At 36.6% G+C, this 15,909-nt stretch overlaps 1 protein-coding gene across 2 annotated transcripts in view; it reads right to left on the reverse strand.

Annotated features, from left to right (window-relative positions):
* Positions 1-7,833: 7,833 nt before the first annotated feature.
* The window catches only part of TMTC3 (transmembrane O-mannosyltransferase targeting cadherins 3), a 67,979-nt gene continuing 59,903 nt past the window's right edge, over positions 7,834-15,909 (reverse strand). For both annotated transcript variants that reach the window (XM_054718810.1, XM_054718809.1), the window contains exons 13-14: positions 11,548-11,774; positions 7,834-9,573 (exon numbers count right to left, since the gene is read on the reverse strand). In XM_054718810.1, coding sequence (XP_054574785.1) covers positions 8,768-9,573; positions 11,548-11,774 — 1,033 coding nt within the window. In that variant the 3' untranslated portion in view covers positions 7,834-8,767. The remainder of the gene's footprint in view (positions 9,574-11,547; positions 11,775-15,909) is intronic.

Here is a 15,909-nt window from a genome sequence, read left to right on the forward strand (position 1 = left end):
TGTCTCCTTTTTTCCCCATTGAACTTCCCCTGGTTTTCCCTACCCCCTGGCACATACCCTCACCACCACCCCCATTATCTTGCGTCCACTGGTTATGCTTATATACATGCATACAAGTTCTTCAGTTGATCACGCCCCCCCCCAACCCTCCCCAGCCTTCCTGCTGTAATTTGACAGTCTGTTCGATGCTTCTCAGCCTCTGTATCTATCTTTTTGTTTATCAGGTTATAATGTTCTTTATTATCCATAAATGAGTGAGATCATGTGGTATTTTTCTTTCACTGACTGGCTTATTTCACTTAGCATAATGCTCTCCAGTTCCATCCATTTGTCAGGATGTATAAGTTCCCTATACATTTTGGAGATTAGACCCTTATAGGATATAACATTGACAAATATGTTCTCCCATGCAGTGGGCTTTCTTGTTGTTTTGTTGATGGTTTCTTTTGCTGTGCAAAAGCTTTTTATTTTGATGTAGTCCCATTTGTTTATTTTCTCTTTGGTTTCCATTGCCCTAGGAGCTGTATCAGTGAAGAAATTGCTTCGGCATATGTCTGAGATTTTGCTGCCTGTGGATTCCTCTAAGATTTTTTGGTTTCCCATCTTAAGTCCTTTATCCATTTTGAGTTTATTTTTGTGTATGGTGTAAGTTGGTGGTCTAGTTTCATTTTTTTGCATGTATCTGTCCAATTTTCCCAACACCATTTGTTGAAGAGACTGTCTTGATTCCATTTTATGCTCTTGCCTCCTTTGTCAAATATTAATTGAGCATAATGGCGTGGGTCAATTTCTGGGTTCTCTGTTCTGTTCCATTGGTCTATATTTCTGTTCTTGTGCCAGTACCAGGCAGTTTTGAGAACCATGGCTTTGTAATACAGCTTGATATCTGGTATTGTGATCCCACCTACTTTGATCTTCTTTCTTAGGATTGCTGTGCTGGTATTGTGATCCCACCTACTTTGATCTTCTTTCTTAGGATTGCTGTGGCTATTCAGGGTCTTTTTTTATTCCAGATGAATTTTTGGAGAGTTTGTTCTAGGTCTGTAAAATATACCATTAGTATTTTAAGGAGGATTGCATTAAATCTATAGATTGCTTTGGGTAGTATGGAGATTTTAACCGTGTTGATTCTACCAATCCATGAACACGGTATATTCTTCCATTTGTTTATGTTGTTATCTCTTTCTTCAATGTCCTATAGTTTTCTGAGTAGAGGTCTTTTACCTCCTTAGTTAAGTTTATTCCTAGGTATCTTAATTTTCTTGGTGCAATGGTAAATGGGATTTTTCTTTTTGTTTCTCTGTGAGTTCATTATTGGTGCATAAGAAAACCATAGATTTCTGGGTGTTAATTTTGTATCCTGCTACTTTGCCAAATTCATTTATGAATTCTAGTAGTTTTTGGATGGAATGTTTATGGTTTTCTATGTACAATATCATGCCATCTGCGAATAATGACAGTTTTACTTCTTTTCCAATTTGGATGCCTTTTCTTTTTTTCTGATCACTATGGCTAGCACTTCCAGTACTATGTCGAATAGGAGTGGTGAAAGTGGGCATCCCTGATTTGTTCCTGTTCTTAGGGGAAATTGTTTTAGTTTTGCCCTTTGAGCACGACGTTGGCTGTAGGTTTGTCATATAAGGCTTTTATTATGTCCCTCTATTCCCACTTTGCTGAGAGTTTTTATCAAGAAAGGATGTTGGATTTTGTCAAATGCCTTTTCTGCATCAATATGATTGTGATTTTTGTCTCTCAATTTGTTTATGTGATGTATCACGTTTATTCATTTGCAGATATCATACCATCCTTGCATACCCAGAATAAAGCATTACCATCAAACCAGTATTGCATGAAATATTAAAGGGTCTTCTTCAAGGAGAAGAAAGATCTAAACTATGAACAATAAAATGGCAAAATGCTTATCTGTCAACAACTGAATCTGCCCTTGCTGGTTTTGCTCAGTGGTTAGAGTGTCAGCCCAAGGACTGAAGGGTCATGGGTTCGATTCTGGTCAAGGGCATACATTGAGTGGCCAGATTATTATGATCTCTGAATGCATAATAATCTGGCCGATCCTACCGGGATCAGGCCTAAATGGGCAGTCTGACATCCCTCTCACAATCCAGGACTGCTGGCTCCCAACTGCTCGACTACCTGCCTTCCTGATGGCCCCTAACCACTTCTGCCTGCCAGCCTGATCACCCCCTAACCACTCCCCTGCCAGCCTGACTGATGCCTACCTGCTCCCGTTCCAGCCTGATTGCCCCTAAATGCCCTCCCCTGCAGGCCTGGGACCCTCCCAACTGCCCTCCCTGCAGGCTTGATCGCCCCCAACTGCTCTCCCTTGCAGGCCTGGTCCCTCCCAACTGCCCTCCCCTGTTGGCCATCTTGTGTGTTGGAGTGAAGATCAATTTGAATATTATTCTTTTATTAGATAGGATAGAGGCCTGGTGCATGGGTGAGGGCTGGCTGGTTTGCCCTGAAGGGTGTCCTGGATCAGGGTGGGGGTTCCCTTGGGGCATGGGGTGGTTTGGGCGAGGGGCCTGTGGTGGTTTGCAGAGGCCCTGGTATCTGGGATTTATTTATCTTCTATAATTGAAACTTTGTAGCCTTGAGCAGAGGCCAGGGCTGGTCAGTGTGGGCGGAAAGCTTGGCTTCCTCCATCGCTGGGGAAACCCAAACCTCCTGCTCTCTCCAGCTCCATGGCTGCTGCCATTTTTGTTGGGATTTATTTATCTTCTATAATTAAAACTTTGTAGCCCTTGAGTGGAGTCCAGGGCTGGCCAGGGTATGCAGGAAGCTTGGCTTCTTCCATTACTGGAAAAACCCAAGCCTCCTGCTCACTCTGTGGCTGTAACCATCTTGGTTGGGTTAATTTGCATACTTGCTCCTGATTGGCTTGTGGGTGTGGCGGAGGCACAATTTGCATATTACTCTTTTATTAGATAGGAGATATATATATATATGTGTGTATGTATGTATGTATGTGTATATATGTATATATATACATATATACATATATATATGTGTACACATACATACATATATATATGTATACATATCCTATCTAATAATAGACATATGCAAATTGACCATACCTCCAACACATCTACAAGCCACGCCCACCATCCAATCAGAGCGAGTATGCAAATTAACCCAAACCAAGATGGCTACAGCCACAGAGAGCAAGGTTTCCTAGGTAACAGAGGAAGCCAAGCTTTCTGCCAGCCGTTGCAGGCCTAAGCCTCCACTCAAGCTACAAAGTTTCAATTATAGAAGGTAAACAAATTCAAACAAATGGTGGCAGAATGGAGCTTGAGAGAGCAGGGTTGCCGCTGGCAACAGGGGAAGCAAAGCTTTCTGCAGACCCTGGCCGGGCCCACCCGCTTAAGGCAACAAAGTTTCAATAATAACCCCAACACAAATGGCTTCGGGCCTCGGAGGGAGCCCCAGGCTTGGCTCAGCTCCAGGCTACAAAGTTTCAATTGCAGAAGGAAAATAAATTCCAGATACCAGGGCCTCCGCTTGCGTTGCCAGGGGGCGTGGCCGGCCTGCAAACCACCACAGGCCCCTTGCTCAGGCCGCCCCACGCCCCAAGGGTACCCCACCCTGATCAGGGACACCCTTCAGGGCAAGCTGGCCCCCACCCCTGTACCAGGCCTCTATCCTATCTATAAAAGAGTACTATGCAGATTGATCATCACTGCAACACACAATATAGCTGCCCCCATGGGTCAAAGATCCTGCCCCCATGTGGACATAGATGGCCACCACAAGATGGCCAGCAGGAGAGGGCAGTTGGGAGGCACCTGGCCTGCAAGGGAGGGCAGTGAGAGGGACCAAGCCTGCAAGGGAGGGCAGTTGTACATATATATATATAATGTTAGAAGCCCGGTGCATGAATTCGTGCTGGGTGGGGTCCGGCCAGCCTGGCCAGGGGGAGGGGACATGAGCGGTTGGCTGGCCTGCCTGCTGGTTGAAGGGACAATTTGCATGTTAGCCTTTTATTATATAGGATATACACTGAGGGGCCAATTATGTGTTCAGAGATCGTAATAATCTGGCCACTCAGTGTATACCTTGGTTGCAGGCTCGATTTCCGGTACAGGTTAGGGTGTGTAGGGGAGGCAACCAATCGATGGGTCTCTCTCACATCTTTGTTTCTCTCTGACTCTAACCATCTTTTCCACTCTCTAAAAATACATGGAAAAAACATCCCCAGGTGAGGATTAAAAAACAAACAAAGAAACAAACAAATGAATACAAAAAACAATTGAACCTAAAAATAAAAAAAGAAGGAACCTAATGAACAAAAAAAAAAACCTGGAGGGATGATAAAAATAGAATCAGGGGCATGGAAACATGGAACAGACTGAAGAATCTCAGAGGGAAGAGGGGATGGAAGCAGGAATAGGTTAACCAAAGAATTTATTTGTATACTAGTATATGCATAACCCATGGACACAGACAACAGGGTGGTGAAGACTGGGGTGGGTTAAGACCTGGATGGAGGGGGGCAATGAAGGGAAAAAAGAGGGGGGCATCTGTAATACTTTCAACAATAAAGATTTTTTAAAAATGTATCACTGTTAGGAGCTAATTTAAAACATGCCTTTCTTAGATGACTGCTAATAAAACTATCTGCCAGATTGTCTTTTTCATTTTAATATTAACAGGCAGTTCAGGTTAAGGTTTTTAAAAGTATCAATTTAATACTGAATATTTAGAAATATGGTACACACAGACACCATAGTAATATAAAATGCATACAATTTTAAATTACTTTCTTATGAACTGTTAACATGGATGGCTGACAGTTTCTAACAGATAAAATTTTGGGCAAAGGTACCAGACATTTTAAAGGGGTTCATTTTAAATACTATTTAGTCATGAAGACAAAGAGAGGTTTTTATAAAAATAAATATGACAAATATGTGGATTTCTAGGTATAAATTGACATACAAATCTATATTTTTCATAATGCTTTTCATTGAAATATCTTTAAAGCATTGTGTAACATGAAGTTGAAACCTCAAATTAGATGTAATGAAAGCCATGTTTTTATTAAAATTGTGCAAGTCACATACCAAATATTTACATAAAAGTAAACACAAAACTGCAAACATAATTTTGTCCTACAAGTCATCAACCTCATAAAATTACTTACTGAAATAACTGTAAGATAAAGTCCCCAATTTTGAATGTTCAAAGGCAAACACATATAGGAACAATATATGAAAAACTTCATTTTTCCTTCTGAGAAGCAGTGAAGGATTAATAAACTGCCCCTTGGGGATTGTCAAAGTTTTCCTAGAACTCAAGGGGAGTAGATTCTTTTGTAAAACAGAACTAAAACTACATCCTTCACCGGCACACAAACCTTTTATAAATTTCCTTTTCTAAACTTATATGTGCTCACAACTCTGAACCACAGGTTAGTGAACTGGGCTAAGATGTCCCTACCCTCCAAAAGGGCAGCTCCAAAGGGGGAAAAACACATTCCCTTTTTTCTGAACTAAACAGCTTGAATAAATTTCTATTATGAATATAAAGAGAAGAAATAATCATCTTATGCATAAGTAAACTTGATGGAACTTAGATGGAATAAATACAGCAAGTCCTCAAGAACCATCTGTTCAACACCATTTTGACGTTATAATGTTGATGATGGAAAAAAAAAAATGAATTCCCAGCTTGGGCCATGTCTGTGTGGAATTTGTATGTTCTCCCATGTCTGCCTGAGTTTTCCCCAGATACTCAATATCCTCCCACTTCCCAGTTTTGCATGTGGTTAATTGGAGTGTCTATATAGTCCCAGTCTGATGGAGTGGGTGTGTAGTGTCTCCTGTGATGGGAGGGCATTCTGTCCAGGATGGGTGCCTGCCTTGTGCTCTGAGCTGCTAGGAACAGCTCCAGCCTTCCTTGACATTGAACTGGAATAAATGGGTTGGAAACTAATTCTCTTACTTGTTTTTATTAATCTTTCCTAAGTTATGTATAACTCACATTTATTTCAATGTTTATTATCAGAAGTGTTTTGGGTCTTTATTTAGAAGTTTCGTGAGGTTTTTATGACCGGAAATATGCTGTAGAAAAATAACTGTTATTTATATCAATTAGCCTGTGGCAAACTGGTTTCGTCATATGTTGTTTCACTGAAAGTAGCAGTTTCCAAGAAGCTACTGATGACATTATGTGAAGACATACTAGTTATCAGAAGAGCATATTTCTTAATGGAACTTTAAAAATCAAAACTTAATTGGAGAGCATGGCCAGCATGGCTCAGTGGTTGAGCCTCGACCTATAAACCAGAAGGTTGTGGTTCAATTCCCAGTCAGGGCACATGCCTGGGTTGCGGGCTTGATTCCCAGTGTGGGGCGTGCAGGAGGCAGCCGATCAATGATTCTCTCTCATCATTGATGTTTCTCTCTCTCCCTTTCTGAAATCAATAAAAATATGTTTAAAAAAACTTAATTGGGTTATATTACTTAAAAAGTTAATACAGGAGAGATAGCAGGATTTTTTAAAATTAAGTTAGATCCGTGGTCTTTAACTCTAACCACAAATTAGAATAACTTGGGGAACTTTTAGAAAAACTTAATAGCTCCAACCCTAAAAAATTCAGATTTAACTGTTGTGGGTGGGTTCATATTAAGAGCCCTATAGATGATTGTAATATAAAGTGAGGGTTGCAAAACATTTATTTGGAAAAATTACAAATTTCAGGTTGAATCTGATTTAAATAAATTATTTAAAATTCAAATATATGAGCACTTCCTACATGGTAGGCACTCTTCTAAGAGTAAAGAGGAAATTCTTTTTTTCTACAAAAATCATTTGATAATATTAATATATCTTTTATTTTTTGAATATTATATAACTTTATTAAAATATTGCTCAAAGCTTTTATTATGGTCTGCTGTCATGAAAGATTTCCTTCTACTTTTCTAAACTATACTCACTTGCTACTGTACCTAAAGAGATCATACCCAGAAGCTTTGTTTCAAGATATGTAGAAAGAAGATAAGAATAATATAGATTTCATTTTTCAAGTCATAGCATATGAGGTATTCTCAATATACTGTATATCTGGAGTCACAAAGCCATAATTTAAGAACTGAAATTAGGTATTTAATGAATAACAGAATCTCCTGCATCAAGAATCAACTACCATTAATGTCAGTGCTTGCTTTACATTGCCTAAAAAGTAATCCAGGAGAGAGCCTCAGGGAACCTAGTACAAGTGTGTCCTTAATGCAAACCATATTTCTTGTGACCTATTTATAAAACATTTCTTTTAAAAAGTTACAGGGATATGGTTTTTTAAAAAATACACAATTAGAAATTAGTTATCTCAAAAAAAGGAAGATAAAAACAAAATATAGTTTTTTACTTCATAATTAGAATTTGCTACTATCCCAGGATGTTAGCTTTAACATTTTAAGTCAACACCAACTTTATTAAGTATTATGAAATTCATTTGAAATGCATTTAAGTCAAGAAAAATATTAGATTTAAATTAATAAATTTGATTTGTATTTACTCTTTTAACAGTTTTCAGATTCAAATATGCTAAAACCAATGATCAATTTATTAATTCAATTACTAGCTAATTATCTTTTAGGGCTGGACAGCAGGCCAAAATGATGGAATTTTGGTTAAACTGTAATACATGCACACATAGGAAAATGCAATAGCAATTTGTTTTCCATACTTAATAGAATTAAAACAGCTTTAAAATTTTATGAAAGCTCAGTAGTCAAAATAAATATTTAATAAAAATATACACCATAACATGATATTAAGAACTTAGTGTTTAAAAATAAACATCACATTGTTTTTGGAAACAAAATTCAACTTCAAATAACACTAGAGAGATAATACATCTTAAGATGAAAGAGAAACTTACCGTGTTTTAAATAAAGTTATAGTTTTTGAGACTTCTTAATATGACTATGACCCTAAGAAATATGAATAGTTTGGGGAATATAAGTCAAAGATAATCATGATTATGTGGTTCATGCTGTGAAATTCTCAGTATGTTAAGAAAATAAAAATACAGTATATATGAGCACCATTAAAAATGTATTGTATGTACATACATATATTTAAAACTTTACCTGATTGAAATTTGCATTTTAGAGTGAAGGACAGCACACAATTATAAAAATACATTCTTAATCTCACATGTCATGACTTACTTTAAAATGTTTCATCTAGCATTCCTTCTAAAAATCAATAAAAGAATACGCATAAAGCCAGTATTCTTTTATAGGCAAAGTCCCTTGGTTAAACAGAAAGTCACTAAAGAAAAAATAAGTGTTCAGTAAGTGTTTTCAATTCATAGCCAAATTTCAACAGGTGAAGGAAAAATGAAGTCAGTAATAAACGGAAATTCATAGAATGAAATAGCAAATGTTGGATTTGCCCCCAAGGAATTATCATTCAGGCCTCAAGACTATTTTTAATTGAGAGTAGTCAATTAAATTCTGCTGGAAGAATCTTCCTTCTATAATAAAAGGTACAAATTAGCCACCTATTATTTTATATTTCGGCTATCTTCACCAAAACTCAGAAAACTATGTAATATCTTAGAATACATAACCTGGTATAAGATAGGTGTTTAATAAAAATCTTATTTTGATCCTACATATAGGCAGCTCATGATAGACTGTTAAGAATCTTTGCTATTTTTCAAAGTTGCCATAAGCAATCAATTGATAGTCTTTAGTTCTTTGAAACCATTGTCACATAATAAAATGTAATGCTATTCACCATTTAAAATACGTTCAATCTCTTCTAATCTTTTTAAAGCAGCAACTCTTTTCTTCTCAATTTCTTTTATTTCTTTTGTTGTTTTGTGAGGGGTCTCACTGTCTGTATCTTTTCCTAATTGCTTGTTGGTTTTAGATGAACTTTTATTATCACTTGTTTTTATTACCTGTGTGGGTTGGGGTTCACTTCTTATTTCTCTTGCATTTTCGGTTGGAATTTTGTTTCCTGAAGTCTTACTAACTGGGAATATTGGCTGTTCTATTAAACTAGATGCGGAAATTTTATCCCTGACTATATTCAAATGGCGCTGGATATATTCTTCATGTGGTGCTAATGCCAATGTTTCAAGCAGGCATCTTTCAGCTTTTAATAAGTCTTTCTCTTCAAAATAAACAACACAAAGATTGTGCTTTCCTTGCACATTGCTTGGATCCATCTCCAAAATCTTTTCGAAACATTTTTTTGCTCCAAGTATATCTTTCTTTTGATTCATTAGAATGTCTCCCTTTAAAATGAGACCCTTAATATGATCAGGATAGTATTTGAGTAACTCTTCTAAAACTGGCAAAGCCAGTAATTCCTTTGCAGTCTGAGAATACAGCAGAGCCAGATTAAACAAAGCACTTCTGAAGTCAGCTTGTAATTTTATGGCTTTCTTCATCCACATCTCTGCTTCAGAGTCCTTTTTGTCGTCCATGGCAAGCATTCCCAGATTGAAATAACCATTAGCATCTTGTGGCTCTTCATTTATATAACTTAGAAGTCGTTTTCTAGCTTCAGGTCTGAGCTTAACCTCACCTATGAATAATTTTTTTTTAAAAAAGAAAAACATTATATTGTTAGCATACAAATTAAGCCTGAGAAAAAAAACCACTTTCATATTTTATCTAGTTAGATTACAAAAAGAGAGCATCAAAACAACTGATTGCTGTACCTAAATCAAAAGCAGAAAGGGAAATCTTAGTCTTCATAGGAAAGAGAGTGTGTCTGAAACTGAAATGCTAGAAAATATCTTACAGTTTAGAAGCTAACTGTGAGTAGCAGAGAAAGAATAGAGAATGAAAAGAAAGAGGCATGAGATTTGCCAAGAGACATGCATTCAATCTTGATTCTGCTAACATTGTAACTTTATACACTGAACAAGTTATTGAACTTCTCTGGGTTAACTTACGAATTTTCTTAGAATTACATGAGATACATGTAAAAATGCTTAGTAAACATTAACTATTATTGGGTAAGAAAATGTTTCTGTCTTAAGATTTTTGTATGTTACTTCAAAATTTTTAGGACGTTTCAAAGGTAAAAATATACCACTAAGTATAAAGTTTATAAACATATATTTGGATTTAGTAAACAAGTATTTATTGAGATAACTTTATTGTAAATAAATTGTAAATGTATAGTAAATTACTGTAAATGTATAATAAATTTATTTATTGTAAATAAATACAAATGAATTCAAGTTCTACAACTATAAACCTTAAGGTACAATCTTGTGTTGGATAATGGGCCCTTTCATGATTGCTAAAGTTAGCTAACTTCACAAAAATATTAGCTCTTCTTTAAATTTAAACTTTTTAAATACCAGGCTAAAGCCCTCCTCTATTCTTTTATTTGACAATATAGTAAATTAAAAAAACTTGAAAATAAATCAGTAGGCTTAAGTTCCTATCTTGGACTAATTACTACAGGCTATATAAAGTTGGGGTAGTTATTATATCTATTTGGTCCTCACTCTCTAATCCACTAAATAGAAGATTGGTAAAAGTAAACTTGTAGGTCTTCTTGCTCTAAAATAATATGATTTTATGATCCATTCATTTTTTTGTAAAAGTTTTAAAAAGAATTAACTTAAAAATGTAACTATATTTTCCAAATATAGAAGATTATAAACCATACACAGCTTTCTTAGTACTAAAATCCCCATATATAAAAAAATCCTGATTTATTATAATTCATAACTTTTGCTAAATCATAGAAATTATAGGAAATTACAATAATATCTCAGAAAACAGTAAAACTGGATAAAAAATAATACCAAAAGTATTTGGTTTTATAAATTAAGAGAAGATAGAATATTTTTTTTCTAAAACATACAATGCTATTAGCTTCCTAGAAATAATTATGTAAAAAATTTTACAAATTCAGATTATAGTAGGTGTTCGGTTATGTCGGAGATCCATTCCTACGGCGTGACGTAATGCGATTTTCGGCCGTAAGTCAGAACCCACTTACATAAGCACCTACACGTCACTCACATGGAGCACATACACAGCAGTAATGAAGTGAAACAGTAAAAATAATTTAAAAGAAAGATAACAATTCCTGACCTTTATTTGTGGTGAATAAATAATAAAAAACATAAAGCACATATGTACATATGTCAAAATGACGGAACTTTTTTTTTTTTTTTTATAAATAAATGGGAGATGGCGATGTAACCTGAGGACTGCCTATATTTGAGAAATATAATATGAGATTATATTTTCCTGCATAAAATGACAGGATTAATAAGGCATTGCTAAAGAGACTGCCTAAAAACTCAGTCTTAACATATATCAGAAGAACAATTAGAATTGTCATATATGTAAGTGTATATTCCTTGAGAAGTTTAAGTATGTTAAAAATTCTGCTTATAAATCATTTATACAGTTTTGATACAAACTATCCATTCATAAAATGTTTGCAACAGGTAATATATTTTAAATTAAGGTTTTATTATATTTCTAATTTCAATGTGTTTAAATGTAGAAATATTTTGAGAAAACATACCTGATTCTTGCATTAATATACCAGAATTGAATAATGCTAGCTTATGTTTTGGATTTAGTTCTAAAGCACGATTAAAGTTTTTAAGAGCTTCATTTGGTTCTTTAAGTTCAATTTGAACAATCGCCAAGTTATACCAAAGATCTGCATTATTTCTGTCCAACTCCAGTGCTTTAAGATACGCTTCTTTTGCTTTGAAAGGTTTATTCATTTTTAAAAGCAATTCTCCTCTGTGGAAAAATCAAGCACAAGCTTTAGTTACAACATTACCATGTCAGTTTGTAGATACTATTTTTCACAAATTTTAAGCTTTTCCATATATTCACAGCTTTCTTTTTTCCTTTTAACTGAGGTTCTTAACCTTTTGCACTCTGATGTCCAGTGTGACTCGACACGGTTAGCATTAGAATAAAGGAATCGAGAAAAAAGCAAGCGAGTGCAAAGGGTTAAAGTTTTCTTTCAAAATAATCACCTGGCCAAAGCAATACAGAGAAAAATGAACAAAGCCAGAGGTATCACACTCTCTGACTTAAAACTATACTACAAAGCCACAGTAATCAAAAACAGTACACAGTGCTGGCAGGAACGGAATTGACAGTCCAAAAATAAACCACATATATATGGATAACTAATTTTCAACAAAGGAGCCAAGAATATACAATGGAGAAAGGAAAGTCTCTTCAATAAATGGTGTTGGGAGAATTGGAGAGCCACATGCAAAAGAATGAAACTAGATCACTATCTTACATCATAAACAAAAACTGACTCAAAATGGATTAAGACTTGAATATAAGCCCTGAAACAATAAAATACATAGAAGAAAATATAGGCGCTAAACTTATGGACCTTGGTGTCAGAAGGTTTGTGAACTAGACCCTAACCTTAAGGGAAGTAAAAGCAAAAATAAAGGAATAGATCTACAACAAACTAAAAAGCTTCTGCATAGAAAAAGAAAAAAAAAAATCAGCAAAACAAAAAGGCAATCAACTGAATGGGAGAAATTTTTTGCAAACAGTATCTCCAAAAGGGGCTAATATCCAATATATATAAAGAACTCACACAACTTAACAGAAAACCATCCTATTAATAAATGAACTAGCTACACATACAGCCAACAGATGTATGAAAAGCTATTCAACATCACTAGTTATTAGGGAAAGGCAAATCAAAACCCATTGAGATTACCACCTCAACACCTGTTAGAATCCTATCTAATAAAAGAATAATATGCAAATTGACCGTACCTCCACTACATCCCACCAGCCAATCAGGAGCGAGCATGCAAATAAACCCAACCAAGATGGCTGCAGCCACGGATAGCAGGAGGGAGGCTTGGGTTTCCCCAGCAATGGAGGAAGCCAAGCTTTCCGCCTACCCTTGCCAGCCCAGGCCTCCACTCAATGCTACAAAGTTTCACTGATAGAAGATAAATAAATCCCAACAAAAATGATGGCAGCCACAGAGCTGGAGAGAGCAGGAGGCTTGAGTTGCCCCCGGAGATGGAGGAAGCCAAGCTTTCTGCCTGCCCTGGCTGGCCCAGGCCTCCACTCCAGGCTACAAAGTTTAAATTATAGAAGATAAATAAATCCCAGATACCAGGGCCTCCATTTGGATTGCCGGGGGTGTGTGGCCGGCCTGAAAACCACCACAGGCCCCTTGCCCAGGCTGCCCCATGCCCCAAGGGAACCCCCACCCTGATCCTGGACACCCTTCAGGGCAAACCAGCTGGTCCCCACCCGTGCTCCAGGCCTCTATCCTATCTAATAAAAGAATAATGTGCAAATTGACCATCACTCCAACACATAAGATGGCTGCCCCCATGTGGACACAAGATGGCCACCACAAGAAGGCCAGCAGGGAAGGGCAGTTGGGAGGGACCAGGCCTGCAAAGGAGGGCAGTTGTGGGCAATCAAGCCTGCAGGGGAGGGCAGTTAGGGGTGACCAGGCCAGCAGAGGAGGGAAGTTGGGGGCAACCGGGACTGCAGGGAAGGGCAGTTGGGGGGGACCCAGGCCTGCAGGGGAGGGCAGTTAGGGGCAAACAGGCTGACAGGGGAGCAGTTAGGCATCAATCAGGCTGGCAGGGGAGTGGTTAGGGGGTGACCATGCTGGCAGGCAGAAGCGTTTAGGGGCAATCAGGAAGATAGGCAGGCGAGCAGTTGGGAGACAGCAGTCCTGGATTGTGAGAGGGATGTCCGACTGCCCGTTTAGGCCCGATCCTCGGGCCTAAACGGGCAGTCGGACATCCCTTGAGGGGTCCTAGATTGGAGAGGGTGCAGGCTGGGCTGAGGGACACCCCCCCCCCCCCCGTGCATGAATTTCATGCACCAGGCCTCTAGTGGCTATTATAAAAAGACAAGAAATAACAAGTGTTAGAGAGATGTGAAGATAAGGGAAACCTTATACACTGTTTGTGGGAATGTAAATTAATGCAGCCATATGGAAAACAGTATGGAAGTTTCTCAAAAAATTAAGACTAGAACTACTATATAATCCAGGAATTGTTCTTCTGGATATTTACCTGAAAAATATGAAAAAACTTATCATAAAGATATCTACATTTCTATTTACAATAGCTAAGACATGGAAACAATCTATGTATATATATTCCTCACCCATAAAAAGTAACAATATTGCATCTGTGATAACACAGATGAATCTTGAGAGTATTATGCTAAATAAAGTAAGTCAGATGTATGATTTCACTCATACATAGAATTAAAACAAAAAGCAATAAACAAATAACAAAAGAGAAAAAAACTCAGATACAGACAACAGAATGGTGGTTGCTAGAGGGAGAAGAGGTTAGTTGTGGGAACGGTGAAGTGGGTAAAGGGAGTTAAATATATAGGGATGGAAGGAAACTAGACTTTGGGTGGGGACCACACAACAGAGTATACAGATGTCAAATTATAATCTTGTATACCTGAAAATTACATAATATTAACCAATATTACCCCAATAAGTTTAATAGTAATAATAATAACAGTAAAAAAAAAACCTACCAGAAACTGTCCTCAAACATGAAGTCATAGGTTTGGCAAATATGACTGGATATGTTTTCAAATATTATTTAAAAACAAGCATGCCTGACTTTAGAGAGTAAGATGTGGGGAGGTATTCACAGAAAAATATATACTTTGAATATAACTTGAAAGGAAGCAGACTAGACTACTTCAGAAAAATAATAGCTATCAGAGTGGGAGATAATTTGTCAGAAAACGAGGTGATAGAATTTTAAGAAAGAAAAGAAAAACGTAGTGATGGGGCATTTTAATATATGTTAGAAGTGATGGGGCATTTTAATATGTTTTTACTATACAAAAAGTAGAACATTAGAAAAATTTTAACCCTTCTTATCTTCTACGCATTCTTTAAATATTTTTATTTTATTGATTTTTTTTTTTAGAGAGGAAAGGGGAGGGAGGGAGTGGGGGAGAGAAACATGGATGTGAAAGAGAAACATGGATCGGCTGTCTCCGGCATGGGCCCGACCAGGGCATCGAACATGCCACCTTTTGGTGTAGGGGATGACACACCAACCAAGTGAGCCACACAGGCCTGGGCCAGTGTATTCTTATAAAATGACCATTCATTGGGGGGTGGAGGAAGAATTAAAAAAGCTGATCTGGAAGGGGTGCTGGTGCCACCTGCAGATACCTTTGAGAAACATTGCTGGAACTGAGGACCACAATTTGAAAACTATTTTATATATCTTTCTAATATGGTTCTATTTCCTGTTAGAGAGTTTAAAACATCATTTTGATTAAGTACATATATGCAAATCAATTTAAGTAATGATGTAAGAGGACTTTTATTATAATATTCTTTCCTAAAGTATCAGCATACGAATGAAATCAAATGAATGACTATTAGTATTCTTTTTTGTTGCTGTTGTTAGAACAACTCAGCAAAATAATATTCCTATTTATTGTTGGACAACATTGTTTCACACATACATCAAACAGGCAAAAAATAAATAAATAAACAGCAATTTCATAGACAAAAAAAGGGAAAAAAAGAAACCTTTTTATCTTTGGCCTTTTAATCATTTCATACAAACCAACTACTTATAGTATAGTAAGTACATATAGTATAGTAAGTAAAAAGTTACTGAAATGCTTGGAATAAGATTATTTTTTTTGTTGTCATTCTTGCTTTTTTTTTTTACAACGTTTTTTTCCTATTAATATTCTTGATTAGGGAAATTTTAGATGAGTGTTTGTCTAAAATGTTATCTTTTTATATAGAGACTGTTAAATAATTCTTTATGTATTAACACAAGAAAGGTTTATTTACAGATGCAACCCCACTAAACCTAGAGAATTTCAAAAAGCACTGGATAAGGCTGAACAAAGATGGCTCCCA

This window comes from Eptesicus fuscus, chromosome 7 (genome assembly GCF_027574615.1).
Source record: "Eptesicus fuscus isolate TK198812 chromosome 7, DD_ASM_mEF_20220401, whole genome shotgun sequence".
Lineage (NCBI taxonomy): Eukaryota > Metazoa > Chordata > Mammalia > Chiroptera > Vespertilionidae > Eptesicus > Eptesicus fuscus.